General features: G+C 34.2%; 2 protein-coding genes across 2 annotated transcripts; one reads left to right on the top strand and one right to left on the bottom strand.

The window, feature by feature from the left end:
• Window positions 1-367: 367 nt before the first annotated feature.
• Window positions 368-1,759, top strand: LOC136811871 (uncharacterized). The gene is made up of 2 exons (XM_067068497.1): window positions 368-490; window positions 1,119-1,759. Exons 1-2 carry the CDS (start codon window positions 382-384, stop codon window positions 1,673-1,675), a joined length of 666 nt encoding a protein of 221 aa, XP_066924598.1. The 5' UTR covers window positions 368-381; the 3' UTR covers window positions 1,676-1,759.
• An 8,736-nt stretch (window positions 1,760-10,495) lies between these two features.
• Window positions 10,496-12,813, bottom strand: LOC136811864 (uncharacterized). The gene is made up of 4 exons (XM_067068491.1): window positions 12,270-12,813; window positions 11,883-11,975; window positions 11,604-11,710; window positions 10,496-11,159 (listed from the first exon to the last, which is right to left on the bottom strand). Exons 1-4 carry the CDS (start codon window positions 12,720-12,722, stop codon window positions 10,496-10,498), a joined length of 1,317 nt encoding a protein of 438 aa, XP_066924592.1. The 5' UTR covers window positions 12,723-12,813.
• Between the last annotated feature and the right edge of the window lie 7,104 nt (window positions 12,814-19,917).

Below are 19,917 nucleotides of genomic sequence, written 5' to 3'. Positions count from 1 at the left end.
ATGAAAAGTGTTTTCACAACTGCTGAAAATCTTTGGTGCACACAGCACCTTCAAGAAAGAACTGAATTTAAACTTACTAAAATGGGTGCCAATCAGCGCATTCAAAATAATGTAATGGCCGATTTATATGGAGCACAAGATTATTATCTTCATAAAGATGGTCTTGCTGACGCAGACGACGCTGAAGATCTTGAAGCAAAACTTCGGAGCCTTGAATCCACATGGAAAGATTACATCCCATGGTTTGGAAATTGGTTTCGTAAGCACCAATACCCAGTCTTCCAATCATGTTTAAATCTGGAATCGCGCAAAATGCTTGGAATTTCTGATCGATTTTACAATAATAACATTGAAAACCAACATAAGCTACAGAAAAAGAAAATGAGGGAGGAACTTGGTATGGTTAAAGGCAACCTTCAAAAATGCCTTGACGTCCTCGAAAAATGGGTAACGGAAAACTACTTGCAAGAAATGGAACATGCCATTAGAGGTATGCTTTTGCCTCAAATTTTTTTAGCTGGAATAAATTCACTTTTGTTTCGATTCTATCACCTCCTGATTTCCCCTTGTTTTTTTTCCAGAACTAAGGTTTGTTGCAATAGAACTAATACATTAAGTGTATATGTTATATTATCGTGGATACTAAATTTTCGCGAGTTATTTTAGGCAAAACTTCGCAAAATTTAGTACTACTTTCTAAAACAAGAAATCGCAAAATACACGGGAAAATTTTCAAAATAGGCCAACAACGCGAGACTTGTGAAAGTAAAAGAGAATGAATTTTTAAGGGGTTGTGAAAATTTTTTACAATTTTAATACTAATACGAAAATATATTTGCCACCCAAATCTCTTGTGAATCTGTGAATCAATACATGTTTTTTTTTATAAGCAAGTTTCTGCCCCTACATCAGGCTCGCAATATGCTTAGCATTCTATTGTTCTCAAACAATAGAGCCATTGTTTAGGTACCCAAAACTGAGCCGGCGTATGCTTATAAACGTTATGCTTATAAAAGAAAAAACATGTATTCTCCAGTGAATATTGTTGGGCAAAAATGGTATTTCTTTCCATGCATAATTTTACCTTTACTACAAAAGAACACTCCGTTTTCTCTCAGGCCGCGATGGAAAATACAGGTTGAGCAGTGGGTATGAAAGATGTGGAGTAAAACCAAGCGAATACCGAGAGCTGGACGACAAAGAGACAGAGAAGAAGCTACAGAACTTTCTCAAATACAGAGTCGCTGGTGATGGGGATAAAAGCACGGAAGAGCCGGAAGACAAATGGAAGAAACCTGATATGGCTGGGAAGAAGCCACGCAAAAACAACAAAAGGCGCACAAAGGAACCCGAACTTTTTGCTGAAAACACCAACCTTAATGCGAAAACAGTGCCAACGATTCCATTGAAACTGAAAAAGCAAAATTCTTCGTGGGAAGTTGCAAGTGAAAAATCGGTAGATCCTTTTGCTGATCAGGAACTACTTGATCCAGATATCGATCGGCCAAATGACTGGACCCTAGTGTTACGTAGTGATCATCAATCTTGCCCAAAACAGGTCAGCATGTGTGGGTATTGTGAAAAACGATATACAAGCGAATTGGCAGTTGTCAAGACTTATGGCGAAAGGCAATTTTATTGTAAGAAGACTAAAACTCAACGAAAACAAATGTAACATTTACCTGCATTATCTCACCTCGTGTTTAAAAGGGTTTGACCCAAAATTTTCTTATGATAAACTATTGGTACCAAAAGTCACGCAGCGAGGACTTTCTGAAGGAAACTTGAAAGCCACCAAGGCAAAAGGTTGTAAATTTTTATAATTTGCTACTGAATTGGTGTTCTTTGTAAATCTTTAGTTAAACGATTTTTATTGCTACTTTTGTTTGTATTGTGCCATTTACTCTTGTCTCCGGAATGGACGTCCCCCCGCTAATTGTTAAGAGAAAAAATTCTTACCCCCTCACTTAGTAAGACCCCCACCCCCGCTAATTAAATTCAAATAATTCAATATTTTATAACAGTGAAGATAGACCTTAAACTTATTAAAATTTTCCCTTTTGTTAGTATTGGTTCTTGTTTTACGAAGTCATTTGTTAAAGTTTCTTTTTTGTTGTTGAAATTGATAAGAGTTAAAAAAATTCTGTCTTCAAATTACCCCCCCCCCCCGCTTATTAGAATTTAGAAAATTTTCCTACCCCTGCTTATTCGGACCCCCCCCCCACCCCCGTTCGGGAGACAAGAGTAATCAACCACACTGTTTGACTAACGAACTATTTTTAAAGTTCGATACCCATTATGTTTATTTTTGTAAATCTTTGCTCTTTATTTTTTAGTATACCATTGGTGGTGAACTATTATTACCCTAGTTAAACTTTCTTTATTTCTGATGGTAAACGAATCAAAGTTATCCTTCCAACTAAAAATCATATTTTTCATATTTTTCTGAATCTTTTCCACGTAGATGGGGTCCTTATAAGCAGCTGGAAAATACAGGCTTTGTATTATCAGTGATAAGAAAGTTGAATTTATTTGTAATTTGATGCCATTTTAAAGTTCAGTATAATATTAATCTGAATTGTGTAAGATGATATAATGGCTTTTTTATTTTCTGATCACACGCTACTTCTTCCGTTTATTTTATTAATTTATTAACCATACTTAACTATATTCTTTACTATTTCCATTTTACAGTATTTGTTTATATTTCCGAAGCTCTTATGTATGCCTATTCTTACTTGTACATACTTTGTAAATTGTTACTTTTTTATTTACCGTTTTATTTCAAATTTAGGAACTTTTATATTAAAGATAAAATCAATTGATTTGTCTTGTATCTTGCTCCCTTTACTACTTTCTGGATATTTAAGTACATGTGGGAATAAGCTTCTAAGGGGCCTTTTTAAGGCCTAAGTAGGATAATAAGAGAAACGTTCTACCAAATTTAGTACATGGCCGTTTAAACCATTGAGTTTAAAGCCCGAAGGGCTAGAGTTAGATAAATTAGCTAGCGGTAAATTATAGTTTCAATCTGTCATTTGTGTAAAAACCAGGCGAGCCGCTCAAGGCCACTTTGGTAGGATTTGTTGGCTTCAAATCCTACCAAGGAGATTGACTTCTAGCCCTTCGGGCTTATACTTCATTGGTTTAAACATCATCAACCTGTCAGATAAGAATTTCAGAAAATTGGGACCCTATCAGAACGAAACGTTCGCCATATTAAATCCCCACCAAATTTGACAAGAATTATGAGATCTTTTTATCGCTTCGCAGTACACTCTGACTTTATAAATAGCTCTTATCGTCTCCCTTCTCTAACCAACAGTTCATCGCAGCGGTCTGTTTGAAAAAAAAAATCAAATTTGAGAAAAGACAATGACAACAGACACTCTACGGCAATGAATTTTAAAATTTCTTCTTTATTTCTTATTCCCTACCCTAAGACAAGTCGACTGAACTAGATAAAACAAGTCGTCGAAATGTGCCTAGAAAGGTTTTGCATTCCGGTTTTGACAACTGGATTCCAGTGGTTTTCGTCTGGTTTCCACCGGTTTCCACTGGTTTTGCATCGGGTTCCACTGGTTTTGCATTGGGTTCCACAAGGTTTCCACTGGGTTCCAGTGGGTTTTATAGGATTCGTGTATTAGATTTAACGATTCAAGAGAGTTTCTGCCATGTTTCAAATTATCTTCTTATTAACGCTAAAAATAAATTTAAATAGTTTCTCCTTATTTTGCTAGCAACTTGCGAATTGAGGTGGAGTCTGGATTGCTTCGCAACCCTTTATACAATACGGCTAGTTGATAAAAATGGCATAAATGGCTGGATGAATGTGGATAGATGAAAACCAAGTCTGGCATCAGGTGTGGCCATGAGTAAGCATACCCTGTTACTTAAGTCATCGCCAAGCACAATCTAGAAGAGAAGAGATTAGGAAACAAAGACGCAATATTGAAAAGTTGGCCTAGAGCCCGGTTCGGCGTGCCGTATCCGAGTGGCCGTACGACTGAAAGAGAAGAATGAAATGACAAATTTAAAGGGATAATCCAATACTACGCAAATCAAAATATTATGGTCACGTGTCTGGAATTTGATTGGTCGAGCGCGATAAAAGTTTACAATTTGATTGGTCGAACGGGATTTTCACTTTCGTTTTCGTAATCCAAACAAACCGAAAAATACTTTGCGACATAAAAAAGTTCGAAGTTGGGAGGGGAATGAAAAATCTTTCGTGTAATTTCTTCTGTCTTGTATCATACTTATATGAAGGAAATTTTCTGTTTTGCTATGCCAAAATTGATTCACAAATGTAAATACTACACAAGAGTTTTTCTATACACAAAGAGATTGTGAGATGAGAAGATATAAACAGTTCTTTTTTGTTTTCCTGTGTTCTTTGTGTTTCATCAAGAGCAGATGAACAAAATAACAAATAGTAAATAAAGCATAAACATTTTTTGAAAAAAAATCACATTACAAAATTCCTGTATATACATTTGGATTTTGAAAACTATATAAAGTATTCACAAATTCTTTATGGCTTCACTTTTATCAAGAGTGATGCAAAAGTATTTGAATAATAATATGACCTCCTCTTTGAAGTTGCCTTCCAAAATATTTCTTTCCATTCAAAAGAAAATTTTCAATTAAAGCACCCTCAGAATTTTTCACACAGTAGCACTTCATAGGGAAAAAAGTTGCCTAGTAAATAAAATTTTATCAAAACTGTTGGTGAAAAAATACTTCCTTTTTTTAGCAGAAAATGTTCTTAATATCTTAAAATTTTATCATTGAGTATATGTATTTATCATCACTTCATACAACATCAGTCACAATATTCCACGTTCACTCAAGTTAACAACGTAAATAAAATGTAAACAGTTCTTCTTACAGCAGCATATCCATACCACTGTAAAAAATGCAGCTATGTCCATCCATCACGAAACAAACTGGTACATGAAAAATATGTTCAACTGTTCCCAAATCATAGCATGTATATACGAAGACTTTCAAAAAGGGTGCAGGGATATGTAGCTTCAGAGTCGAACCATGCCAGAAGCACAAGAAGACAAAGTCCCTTGATCGATGGTTTGATCTTAATTTTCAATGATAGTCACAGGATTTTAAATTTAATCAAATCAATGTGTCCTACTGCTACTTCCTCAACATTATTTCATAAAATTCCAAATCAGTACAATATGATGCTCAGAACCAGAGTTTTTAGTTCATCGTAGAGTTACTTTTCACTTCATTTTATTTGGTTCGTGCAAAATCTCATGATACAGTGCTTTTATCGAGAAAATAATATCCACGTTCCATGATTCTATCGAAGTATTCTGAAGTTATGTAGACTACAGTCTCCAGAGTTGATTTTCAAGTCATTGGATGAACAAAAATGTCCCATATTTTGAAGTACGAACCATGAAAATCTTCTTTGAACAAGGCTTTCTTGTCTTGAAGATGAGTTTCATTTCACTTCTCAGATCCATAGGCACACTTTCGAGAGAAAATATAAATCTCTTTCTCCTCTTGAGTGTTCAAAATTGACTACATTGTTATTTAACTGAAAGAAGCAAGAGAAGAGATAGTTCTGTATAAATTGGTTAGCAAAAGAATTCAACCTTGATATTAAATATCTTCTTGTATCTTCAGCATCACAGAAAAATAAACATTGAAACTTTGCACAAAGATAGTTGAATAAAAACACTTTATGATTTTGATAATATTAACATGTTATAGACACCTAAAAGTATATTTTTAATCAGTAGTAAAAATATAAACATTTCACTGATCAAATTATTTCGCTTCCATTTTGAAAGCTTCGAAGCTTCTGGTGCTAGTCTATCTCAACTTTATTTCTCTCGCAGTTCCCGCACAAACTTTCCGTGAATCGTTTTTAAGTTTGCTGGATAAAATGAAACAAGTTTATTTGCTAGCGTCTTTTGTTCTAGTATTGGATTATCCCTTTAACATAAAACAGATATATCAATATAGTCTGAATCGCAGACCTCTACAAAACCCCATGTAGTATAGGTCTGCTTAATGATCTATCAACCGCTTTCCAGTTCATTTTTTTTTTAATTTGATGTATTTTACAGAATCTTGGCGAGTTAATAATTTGGTTGACATTGATATGTATGGTGGCCCATCGGTATCAACGATGTTTTAGAGCATTTTGAACAAAAAAGTCAAAACTTAAGATAGAAAAATAAAAAATAAAAAATGAAATGAAATAAACAAGTAAAAAAATTAAAAAATAAAAATGGTAAAATAAATTATAAAAACTTTTTTAAAAATATTTAAGAAAATAAAAAAAAAGTAAAAAAAATTAAAAATTTAAAAAAGATTACAAAAAATGAAAAAAATGAAAACATAAAAAAAAAATATAAAAAAAAGAAAAAAAATTGTTTTCTTTTATCAACGTGGCCCATGAGTATCAGCCCAATTGTATCTACATATACAGCACACTTTATATGGGCTGATATCCGTGGGCTACGCACTATAATTTTTTTTCAAAAAAAAGAAATTAGACCCCCGTAGCCCAGGAGTATCAGTATCACGGTTTTATTTTTATTATCTCCCGAATCTCACATGCACTCACATGCGACCATATGCACTGGGCAAACAGCAAGTGATTGATTCAAAATGGCAGTTGCTGTGGAATGGAAGTTTAATGAGCAATTGAAAGCAGATCTTTTAAAGTATGTCGAGCAGAATCTTAAGAGGTCTGAAATAGTTGATTACATGAAGAGGGATTATCATCAATACCCATGGACTGTTCCAACCCTTGCCAGAAGGTTAGATCATTTTCAAATTGGTTACATTGATAAAAACATCAATGTTGATAATGTCATTGGAGTCATTAGGAGTGAGCTAGAAGGACCAGGTAAAAGCTTGGGGTACAGGGCCATGCACCTGAAAGTTCGTACCGAATATCACTTGCGCGTTCCCAGACAATTGGTTTCTGATGTGATGTATGAACTGGATCCAGAGGGTGTGGGGTCAAGAAACGTTAAAAAAAAGAAAGAAAGAAAAACAACCTTTTGTTTCTGAAGGGCCAGGCTGGACGTACCCCCTTGACGGGCATGATAAACTGATGGGATTTCAAAATTCAACCTTCCCTGTTGCAATCTATGGTTGTCTTGATACTTTTTCAAGAAAAATTATTTTCCTGAGAGTTTGGACCTCGAACTCTGACCCTAACTTGATTGGCAGATTTTATATGGAATATTTGCTGGATTCAAAAGAAATTCCTACATATCTCAGAGTAGATAGAGGTACCGAAATTAGAACCATGGGGACAATTCAAGCCTTCCTTACTGATGAATTTGGAAACATGGAAGATCCTTTGAACTCATTGAATTGAGAACAATTGAATTTTCTTCTACGATCTCATGCATATAATCCCAACAGTGAAATCGACAAAAAAGTAATGGCTTATATTTTTGTCCCAGTTGTCCAACGTGAGTGCGACATTTTTGCAAGAGAATGCTCATCGAGTTAGGCATCAAGCAGGTGTTATTCTACCAGCAGGTGTCCCTAATCATATCTTCAAAAGAAATACAATGCTGAGGACCAGCATATTCCGATCACTGAAAACTCCCTGTTAGAAGTTAGCGCCCTTGCCAAGCTTGATGAAGGACCATCACACTATATCAACGAAGAAGATCAGCAAGTTTTTTCAAACCATTTGGCACACCCTCAAGATATTTTATGTAAGGATTTAGTGGATAGTTATATATACTTAAAAAGCTGCGTCACTTAGAACTTGACTGTTTATGAGAGATATTTAACCCGATCTGCCTGAGGGTTTCGGGGACTTGTGCTGCTCCGAAGTGGCACATTTAGGCCCCCTTGAATAATTCCTGATAGGGTGATTCAGATTTCATGAAACTTTGCACACTTATATCACTACTAGGTCAAAAAACATTGATTAGGCTCATGTTCAATGTTTTTCACTGACTGTCAGTAGCTTTTATTGACAATCAACAGTTTTATTGGACTGTCAATTACAGATTATTGACAAAAAATATTTTCTATTGACTGTCAATCCATTTTCTTGAAAAGTAAAAGAATATATTGACCGTCAATACGTCTTTATTTACAGTCAATTTTTTGGATTGACTGTCAAGTACTCTTATTGACAATCAATATTTACATGTTGACAGTCAATTATTTTGATGACAGCTGGTTTTTTACATTGACTGTCAAGCTTGAAAGCTTCAAAGGACGATTTAATGATTTCTTTAGTTTAGATTCCTCTTAAAAAATTCTTAAGAAGATACTCTTGCCTTGATGTCTTGCCTTACAATGATGTTAACTATTATATGTAAAAAGTTTGTTTACAGTTTCTACAACTTGTAATTGTACTACATAAAGAATGAAAATAAATTTAGCCTTATTTACTGACTTTTATTTTTTTTGATCAACAAAACAGTTACTTACTTATTTCCCTTTATCTTGTTAAAAGCAGTTGCCTACCATCACAGCAGTAGTTTTTTTCAATTTTAGTTTGTTTACAAATTTTATCTCTACGCATTACATTCGAAACGTACTGATTGGTAGAATCAATTCCATAAACAATGAGCGAGCCAATCAAACAACAACAATGTTTCAATGTTTCTCAGAAAAAAAAAGAACGCTCCTTCGCAGTTGTTTCGAACTAAAATTTTGAACCAACCGAACCTCAACCCAAAGAAAGAAAATATTCTTACTAACTTTTTATGTTTTTTTTTTCTCGATTATAGTATTTGGAGATCGCCCAAGTGAAACTCCCAGAAGGTAGAGATCGTTGTTTAGATAAAAGATTCTTGATCAAGGATGACTAAACACAGCCAAAACAACAGAATTAACGAGGGTAAGATAGTTTCGATGTTAAAAAAAAAACTACTTTTCAGTTTTGAATCAAGTTAAATCTTTTTAGGCCTCTTTTCGTAAAAAAGATAATCCTGAATGTTATTATTCTAATTTAGCACGCACTCAAGATAAACAGCTACGTAAAAGCTTCAAAAGAAGTTCAGACAGAAGATTGTACAAGACACTGGGTGACCGTAATGTTAATAGTCATTTATTTTGAATCTATTGGACATCATTCGAATATTTACAAATAAAATTGGAACAACTAAAATGCAATTTTGTGACCATGAATATTGATCAATATATAATATAAGTTAATTTGAATACTTATAAATAAAACTTGAATGTACTTAAAAGTGGAACTACTATGCGCTAGTATATAAAATGCTATTGTATATGGTACAAATAAAATTATAAAATTGTATATTATTATAGATTATATTTTTGTTCCAAATATTGGATATTTATATATATTAGGATAAAGAAAAATATAGCTTAGTATATGAAATATTAGTTAAAAAATGGAACACATTGAAATCAAATCACTTTCCTTCTCACTAAAGCTAAAAAATATTTGAAAATGAACTCCCTAGGTAAATTAAAACTACTGTGGATATAAATGTGTACATATTTTTTAAGACCCTAAGAACTAGTTTGTTTGGCAACACCTCAATAAATTCTTTTTGACGTTATTAAAAAATACACTTCGGGGCTTTTGACCTTTCCTACCTTTTGAGAAATCTATATGAATTGTACCAACCATTACAAAAATGTTGGTTTTAACCTTTCCGACCCTTCCATATTGTACTGAACGTTACTTGTGCAATTTGTTTTTCTACGACCCTAAGAGATTTTGAGAAATTTATGTAAATTGTACCGACCATTACAAAAATTTGTTGGTTTTAACATTTCCGACCCTTCTATATTGTACTGAACGTTACTTGTGCAATTTGTTTTTCTACGACCCTAAGAGATTTTGAGAAATTTATGTAAATTGTACCGACCATTACAAAAATTTGTTGGTTTCAACATTTCCGACCCTTCTATATTGTACTGAACGTTACTTGTGCAATTTGTTTTTCTACGACCCTAAGAGATTTTGAGAAATTTATGTAAATTGTACCGACCATTACAAAAATTTGTTGGTTTTAACATTTCCGACCCTTCTATATTGTACTGAACGTTACTTGTGAAATTTGTTTTTCTACGACCCTTAGAGATTTATGTAAATTGTACCGACCGATACAAAGATTACACAGAGAGAAACTTTGATAAACATTGCAAATTTAGTGAAACACACACAAGAACTACTATAAGGGCCACTGTCTGTAAGAGTCGTACTGTATCAGGAAAGTGTGTAAAGTGTTATTTTTTCAGAATTGGCTGTGAAGATTAATCTGAAAATTTAGTGCACTGAAAAGGTACTAAAACCCCATTTTCTTGCTTCCCTCAGAAAAATACCAGAATTCAAAGAATTGCCATAAAACGAAAACCGTTTGAAGTCAGACTGTGAAATTTCTTACATTATTGATTATAACAAAATATCCAAAAAAGCAAATCACATTCAGACACGCTGATTCTTACAGACCGTGGTTGTTAAATTCTCTTAAGAGCTCTGACGAAAAGACAAAGGAAACACCTATTCTCTGACGTCTTCGTCTTCAGAAGAAGGATGAAAAACAAGATATTTCTCATAGTAGGCCTGGTAATGTTCTACATGATGTTGTAGATCCACTACTTTGTTGTCGGCGTCTAACTCAACAGTCCCTAACAAAAAGTTGCTAGAAAGACTCCAAACCTTGCGTTTCCACGTAAGCATTAGTACCCCATCCTTCATTTTGATTTGTTTGAGATCCACCGTTTTCATCTCCCCCTCTTCGATTTCTTCACACACCTCACAAAATCCTAGCTCCGTTTCCCAAGCAACAGCAGCGATATCACCTTTTTTGATTTTTGGAGGATAGACGTTCTTTAGATAGATGCTACTTTCGTCGGTAGGTTGGTCGGTGGCGAGATGGTCAGTAGGTTGGTCGGTGGCGAGATGGTCGGTAGGTTGGTCGGTGGCGAGATGGTCGGTAGATTGGTCGGTGGCGAGATGGTCGGTAACTTGGTCTGTGGCGAGATAGTCGGTGATGAGATCGTCGGTAGGTTGGTCGTTGGTGAGATCGTCGGTAGGTTGGTCGGTGGCGAGATCGTCGGTAGGTTGCTCGGTATTTCTCTTTCTCTTTTTCTTCACCTGATTTACCAGCTTTCTTCGTTGTCGATATTGGTAGAGGCTTATTCCTTCTTGTTCGGCTTGCATCCTTAAAGCATAAATTTTTTTTCGTAAAACACTGAGGTAATTACACGTATTTTTATAAGAACATTGTTATACAAGACACAAAGCTGAAATTCGGCTATACCTTCGATAAATATCTAAGTCTTGGCCTCAGATTTAAGTAGTTTATACCAACGTATGAAAAGCAAAATAACTCAAAAAAAATTCAGCAAAAGAATAACAGCAGCCCAGCAAAAGTCTAAATTTCCTTATTCTTATAAAAATTACGAAATGTTAAACAAAAAGTGGAAAAATATTAATTGAGCTTAGGGTTTTCCCTTTTTGCATGCAATTTTTATATTCTTCATGATGTAATATTTTCTTTGATTGACACACCTATTCAAATTTATCATGGATTAAGGTATTGTTCATATGGAAAGATTTGAAATAACAATAGATCAACAAATAGAATATATCAAAATATACTTACTTCTCCTTCTCTTGGTGCTTTTTGGTTGCCAGAAGAGCTGAAAATCGTTTGCTGAAGAACTTTCTCGCATGCTTGTCCGTGGTTTTCATCTTTAAAGCCTTCATTAGCTATAGAAAAAAAGAAAGCAAAAGCGCATTATTTGTTAGCCTATGGATAGTAAAAATGTTTTGAGTGCAAATGCTCGCTTAAAGTGACAGCTCTTTCTAACAACAATTTAAGAGCAGGATACGTATAAGAATTCGACATAATCAGAGACACAGAATTTAAGTTAACATTTACCCAGTAAAGAGCATTTGCCTTCTCTATCTCGTTACCATGGTTTTCATCTCCTTCGTTGAGTTGAAACCTCTTGATAGCTTTATTAGCAACATTCTGAAAAAAAAATGAATCGTTTATACCTCTTGAAGATAGTACAAAGGTTAAGGACAAACACAGGACATCGTTTAGGAAAAAGGGTAAAACCAGAAGTCCCAAAAATTCCCTTAAGACAAATTTTCACGTTTTTCATAAATAAACCAAATTCGGCAGAAAAGGAAAAGGAAAGAATGACTTTTTTTTATTACTAGGTCGTAGTAAGGGGGCGAGGTGAACTAAAATAAATTTTCCAATACCCTACAATCGATCACGATCAAAAGACGATGAAAAAATTTAAGGATGTGAACTTACCAAATACACTATATGAGCAGCATAATTGTTGGGATGGTTCTTGTTCTTAAATTCTTCAAGTGCGTACGTGAAGTCAGTTTCACACCGACAAAACGGGACAATATCTTTGTACTTGTTGTAAAATTCCAACAGGAATTCAAATGTTAGCTCTGATTGTGATTGATTGTTTTCTTCTTCTATTTGCTCTGATGGTCGTGCAATTTGAATTTTAGGAGTTGGGCGGTTGTTGGAAGGTGGTGTTTGTTGAGTGTTTAATGATAATTGGTGAAGTGGTTGCATGTAGTTGAGAAGGTTGTGTGAGTTTATGAGATGGCTGTATGTTTGAAAATTCTGCTCGATCATTGGCAATTCTGGCGACGGACCACCCGTTGATGCTGTTGGTGATGATCTGACAAACATTGCTGGGTTGAAGACTGGTGTTGGTGTTGGTGCTTGGCCAGGTAAAGAAGACATGGTGTTCGTGTGAAGATCGACGTGAAATAAAAAAATCGAAGATTATCGAAATTGAAGATTACAATTTAGAGCCTGCGCACTTCCCAAAAAATGTCCGGATATCCATTGACGGTCAATAAAATATTCGATCGTTCAATAAAACATTCGATTTTTTTATTGACCGTCAATAAAACCTTCTATTTCTATATCAATTGTCAATAAATCGTTCGAAAAATAAATTGACTGCTGATATTTTTTTCGAAAGTTAATTGATTGTCAATATTTAATTCTATAATCCCCTCACCCCTATAAAACTTGAAATTAAACCATAACACGTAGCATTTTAAAAAAGACTTTGAGTTTTGAGGACCACGTTATGGCAAAATAAAATGGATTCAGGAAAACTAAAAGGTAAAAAAATACTTAACTTTATTCTGTAAGTGTTATCGAAGCAAGAAAATTGTTTCCATCTCCTTTCTAGTCTGTTCCTCTGGATTTCTTCAAAAAGTGGGCTCATTTTTTTTGAATTCAAAACAATGGCACCATTTGAAAACAATGTTTGATTCGAAATTTTGTTCGAAATTCGAAATTCGAAAATAAGGCTCTATTTATATGAGGAATAAACGTAGCTGATGAGAGAAAACCCCCAAAAGGAGAGCAATGGCCTGCACGTCACAAAAAGGGCGTGGCATTTAGAACTGATTGCGCAATCAAACTATGACATCATCTCAAAATTTTAACTTTGAACTTGGAAATTTTTCTTTCGTAAGCATAGGCTGTCCATGTAAAATTGAGTGAATATTTTAAGTCCGAAAACATTTCTGTTCTTTCTCTTGCTTTTAAAAGTACCGTTTAAACAGATGACTGAAAATAAACGTGAAATATCTTTGATCTATCTAACTTTGAGTGAGTTTTGTGGATATGTATTACTGTAGCCCATTCCCCGTTTATTCAAGAAGGCCTTTATTTGTAGTTAAACGATATTGTAATATTTGATTCAGATATACAGTGGAACCTCTAATTAGCGGACACCGTCGGGGAAAGGGGTTAGTGTCCGCTAATTAGAAGTGTCCACCTTTTAGAAACTTTTGATCTCGGAGCTCCAACTTTGAAATTAGGCCATCCCAGGGTGTCGAAAATACAAAATTGGGGTCTAAAGTAATTTTTTGCAGAGACTAGGCCATAAAAGAGCTCGAGTGACTGGCACGAGGTTAAATCGAGGTGGTGGGTACGGACTTGAAGTACCAGTGATTTATGATTTCTTTGGCCCACCTAAAGTCGTTGAATTGGTCAAGGGAAAACTGGAAATTTGTAGAAATAATTTGAATAATAAGGCTAATTTTGGACGTCTGTGACCCGTTTGATATTCAATGTCCGCTAATTGGAGAGCTAAAATAGGGGTTTTGGCCATTTCGTGCGAAAAAATTTGTCCGCTATTCAGAGGGTCCGCTAATTGAGTGTCCGTTCATTAGTTTAAAATTTGGAAAAGTTTTGTCGAAAATTATTAGTGCCTCATCCTCGGGTACCAGGGATCTTTTGTGAATTTTTACTGCAAGAGCAATCTAATAAGTGGCCAAGAAACAGGCATTTTTTAGTCAAAAAACTTAATTTTGAACAATTTTTGGCTATAACCCAAGTTTAGGTGAACGAACATCTTTTCGATTTGTTTTTTTTCAGGTGATCTTTACTTTTTCACAGAATCAGGGAGGTAAAACGTAAGAATAAAAATATCTGCGGTTAAAGTAACAAAACTACTCCGATCTTCTTTGGATACAGACAAAAATATAAGTTACACATCGAAATATCGACATAAATTAAATAAATTTCAGGCAATTTCATATCACAGGCGGAAGTATTTAATAATAATATCCCGACCAAATAAAATGGCAACAAAATTTTTTCATCGCAAACCTGAAATTTTCCTCTTATATGGTTTGAAAATACATCGGACAAAAAATGAGTGTTAACGTTAATTTTTTTATCTAGATGTGTAAACTACTTCAAATGTTTTCTACAATTTAAAAATTTTTGACTTTTCAAAATAAAAAATTAGGTGAATTTGCTGAAAAATTACTATTTGCTTTTGGTCTGTAAAATGAATACCACCCATACAAGTTATGGATCTGAAAATGACCACGCAAGTTTATTTTGTTCTGATGCATGTTCGTGCAAAATTTGATGTTCATAACATTAATATCTTGTCAAAAAAAACCAATTTTCTCCGTCGATGCGAGAGTGGAACATATAACGTAGTCAGAAATAACACAACATTTTTTTTATGAATTATCTTTCTTATCTTTCTCAACTTTTTAAACACGTTGAAAAAGACCAGTTGGCCGCAATATTCATAAGAAAGATGTGTTATCTATGACTACGTAACATCGATAGTTAGTGAAAATTTGGTAATTTTTTAATTTTCGGACACTTTCTATTCCGGTCTGTTAGAAACATCTATTCAAATTTAAGACTTCTCTATTTATGTGCATTTTCAAATATGTATATTAGGCGAGACCAATTTAATTTGTTGTTCTACGGGCAGATCTTAGAAAAATATGGGTCGGTTGGTCGGTCTGTCGGTCGGTCGGTAAAATAAGAATAAGTTTTTCATTTATCAGGGTTGGTAAGGTACCGAAAATATTTTCCAAAAAATATCTGGATCAAAAATTCACTTTTTTTTATCTTCGATCCAGATTAAAATAAAATTTTAGTATATGAAATGCTCGATTTTCTAAATTTTTCAATTTCTTGTTCAATTAACTTTCAGCTTTATTCAAATTTAATTCTTACAAATAACTAGTGTGTAAAATATATTGTAGTGGAAATACAATATTATTATTTTTTGATTTTAGCAAAAATAGGTTCGGTCGGGCCTGTAGAACAAGATATTTAATTGGTATCGCCTTATTATTTAAATATTTATTATTATTATTATTATTAAAGTGTATCCAGATATAATTGGCAGTGGAAACAAGAACTTTTGATAGTCAAATACAATTGGGAAATTTTTTATTGGTTGTATTAGAGGATCAAAAGCGCTATACAAGTTTTTTTTTATTAGAACACCTAAAATTTGGCTGAGCCTGGATGTGCTTATTTTTTTAGAAATTTTCAGCCTAAAATTTTCAGATATAGCGCTTTTGATCCTCCAAAACAAGCCAAAAAAATTTTGGCAATATTATATTTGACTATCAAAAGTTACAGACATTCTTGTTTCCACTGTGAATTATATCTGGATAGACTTTATACTGTATACTTTTAGCGCGATTTTACAAATTTCCCTCTAACGAAATTTGCAAAACCACAAAACATTCCTCATTTAAAGAAGCTAACTTTTGCGGAGGTCTTTTATGGATGTTCAAATAGATATGGGATCAATCCAGAGGACTTAAACAGCTGTTACGGTCTCGATTTTTGACAACGTGCGCTCCTTCCTGCATTTTTCCGTTCACCAAATCGAAATCATTTAATCAAATTTCTTTCCTTCACTGATGTACAACCATTACTCTTCCGCGCGTTGTTTTGTCTCGTTCATTTGCGATCATTTTTCCGTTTGCGATCATCAATTCATCCTTATTTTTCGTTCCTCGTTTCACCGCGTTCTGTGATTCGCTTGAAATAACGATAGAATAACCGCTCTTGTGCTCGATATAATTCCTGAAAAAATAAATAAATAATAGTTATTATGTAACATATTCAGGTTTTTCTTTTTGTTTTCATTTTAGGTAAGCAGTGTTTCTGCAAAAGTCATCGATGCAATGGTCAAATCCGTTACTGGAGAACAGTTTAAAGACACGCCCGAGATGACGCCAAACATTATGTGAGAAATACACCCCAAGAAAAGGACACTATTTATTCAGTAAATACTCCATACTATCCTGAACTGTTCGAAACTCATTGGGCTGCTAAAACTCCGTTATATGATGGCGCTGATATTTCAGTTCTCGATCATATATTTATCGAGCTGAGAAAATTTGTTTCGCATCCAGGGTATGCTAAAACCACAGTGTCTGAAAGCTTTCGATCGGATCAGAAATTCAAGCTGCCTCAAAACAATAAAGCTGTTGGATCTTATGACCAAGCCAAGTCTTGCATTAAAGACTTTTTGATTCCCATACAAACATTCAGAGCCTGCGAAAAAGACTGCATCGTTTTCCGTAAAGAACACGCAAATTTAAATGAATGTCCAAAGTGTGGATCAAAGAAATCTAGTGGCAAAACATTCAAATACTTCCCGATAGGTCCACGAATTGCTAGACTGTACCAAGACGAAAACTTGGTTAAAATTCTGCACGCCCACACAGTTCGCCCAAAAGATGGATATATCAGGGACATATGGGATACGTCACGATGGGACAATTGGTTTAGTGAATCTGGTGAATTTGATGGTGATGATGATGGTTTGGTTTTGAATTTCAATTGTGACGGGGTGAATCCTTTTAAAGCCATGCATTGCATCTACAGCATGTGGCCCCTTATGCTTTCGGTTATGAATTTCCCAATAAAATTGAGAAAATCTGTTGGTGGTATCATGCTGGTTGGGATCGTACCTGGAAATGGAAGAAAAGAAGCTTACCATCTGGACCCCTACATTGAAATCCTTGTGGACGAGTTGATGAATTTGGCAGAATGTCAAACGTACTACCCCAAGTACATGAAAGCACCTGTGAAGATGAAGATCCGACTTTTACAATATGTTTTGGACTTCCCGGCCATTGCAAAAGTATTGCAACAACCAGGTTAGTATTAAGCCAAAATTTATGAACCTTCAGGAAAAAACTTTGTAATAAATTCTCAACTCATTTAATTCTTAATTCTAATATGGGGGAAACTTAATTTGGTGAGTGATGAATAAGGTTGTTTATCAGTGCATTGCTAGAGGGAAAGTTAGCAAAAATGATTTTTTAACGAATTTCTTGGTAGAAATTTTGCCTCCATATGCGACCTTTGGAGCGTATAGTCCACAAACTCAAATACTCAAAAAAGGTTTTACAGTTAGCTGCTTTGTATAAAAAATTATCCAAATTCATCTCATTGGCTAAAAGTAAAAACATAAACAAAAAAATGTCCAGAGTAAGAGCACAGAAAGCACACTTTTATCATACTCATACTACATTTTTTTTGTTTATGTTTTTGCTTTTAGCCATTGGGGTGGTTTGTTTACTCGAAATTTCGGTGACTTTTTATACGAAGCGGCTAACCGGAAAAGGGTGTCCTAATATTTTTTTCAGGTGCTGGAGGACGGATGGCATGTCCATGGTGTAAAGTACAAGGTTGTTATTGTCATGCACTGAAAAAGACAGTCTACATGGATAGCAGAAGGTAAATAATAAACAAAATTCTTTGAGATTTTGATAAAGAAACCTTCGGACATTTTGAAGTATTTAAGATACACGTTTTTTTATTATTAGAACCCAGTTTATAAGAACATTCAGGCTGAAATTTGTCAAAAAATTAAAAACATCGTAAGAACATGCCCAGCCTCAGTTTGGAAAAAAATGACAAGAAACTACATTTTTTTCTCTTTTCAAGCAGCTTTAACCGAACTTAGGGATGGATTTTCTAAAATCGAGAGTCAAATATTGTCCAAATTTTACCAATTTCAAGTCTTTATTTTGCATGATATTATAGATAGAGTAGTCTGAAAAATTAAGAACGCATTTAAGAACATTTTAGGCTGAAAATTGCTGAAAAATAAGCACATCCAAATTTTAGGTGTTCTAATAAAAAAAACGTGTATTAGGTGGCGCTGTAGATGAAAACAAATTTTTTTCATATCTAGACCAAAAAGCCAACATATGAAATCCATATGACTACTTTAATTTCATTTTTTAGAAGTCTTGAAACAACTCACTGTTTACGAAAGAGTAAGACATTCAAAAAGATGGAGAAGAACGCAAGTTTTGAATCGTTTACACCAGAGCAAGAAGAAGAGAGTAGGAAAAAGTATGAAAACCTCAAATCAAAAAACCAACAAAAAAACTATGCAAAAGAAGTAGGCACTAAAGGTAAACTCTATTTAACTTATTGCAGCTTCTTAGGCAGACAAAATAGACATACTTTTCTTTAAACCGTTTATACCTTGAGAAAAGTAAAAATATTTTCATGAAAATGTTAACATTTTTGTAACAGACCCTAAATGTCTTGTTCTTTTGTTTTGTGGGTTTCGTTCTCTGTGCTTCCAATTAAATAGTTGAATAGGTTTCATATATACAGTATGAAAAAATAAAATGTTTTCATATATATATCTTCTTAGGTACGTATTGTTTCATGAAGCTGAAGTACCACAAATATCACGAGCATTACCAGCCTGACGGGATGCACACTGTTACAGATGTTGTCCATACCATTATCAATTGGTTGATAGGTAGGTCCACCTATTTCGTGACTATTTTTTATCCAAGAAAATGAAAAGGCTTTTTCATTACAAACCAAAATTGAAATAAACAGAGAGCAGAAAAAGAGTATTTGGAGAGTTCAGTAAACTTGGAATATCTAGAAAAGTACTTTTGGTGATTCACTTCAAAAATATCTTATTACGTATCCACGAATATTACAAAACAGTTGAAAAAAAGGCAAAAGAAGATCTCAAACAAAATTCAAGAGTGATTACCCCTGAGCACTGCGTTCAGGTCCTATTTTTAGACAAATATATTTCTTTATTCCAAGGTGGTGTCGATGAATCAAAGCTATCTCTTGCAGAAAATGAAATGGGCGTTGTTAAGAAATCTTACCATGGTGGTAAAATCAAAACTCTGTCTCAAGACGAAATCGAAAAAGGCAATGAAAGGTAAAGAACAGAAGCAGCCAACGAGCCCATTTCCCCGAAATATCTGTTTCCCTTTTCCAGGAGAGAGCTTTTTTTGAAAAATGGGGAAACAGATCCGATTTTCTAGGAGAGACCTTTTCCTTAAAACTATCTGTTTCCCCGCTCCAGCTGATGTCTTCATCAGAGAGAAACAGATCAATATTTCTAGGAGATGACATAATAAATTGGGAAACAGATATCTGTTTCCAAAAAAAGATGATATTGCATTGGAAACAGATTGGACTTTATGGGGGAAACAGATATCAATAACAAAAAGAAAGGGAAACAGATGAAAATTTCCAGGAGAGGGGAACAGATATCCTATTTGGGAAAACAGATCAAAATTTTAATTCTGAAAATTGTGGAAACAGATCAAATTTTCTAGGAAAGATACTTTGCGATTAAAAATTT

Source organism: Clytia hemisphaerica, unplaced genomic scaffold (genome assembly GCF_902728285.1).
Source record: "Clytia hemisphaerica strain Z4C2 unplaced genomic scaffold, Clytia hemisphaerica genome assembly, whole genome shotgun sequence".
In the NCBI taxonomy this organism is placed as follows: Eukaryota; Metazoa; Cnidaria; class Hydrozoa; order Leptothecata; family Clytiidae; genus Clytia; species Clytia hemisphaerica.
This window is presented reverse-complemented; position numbering and strand designations above follow the sequence as displayed.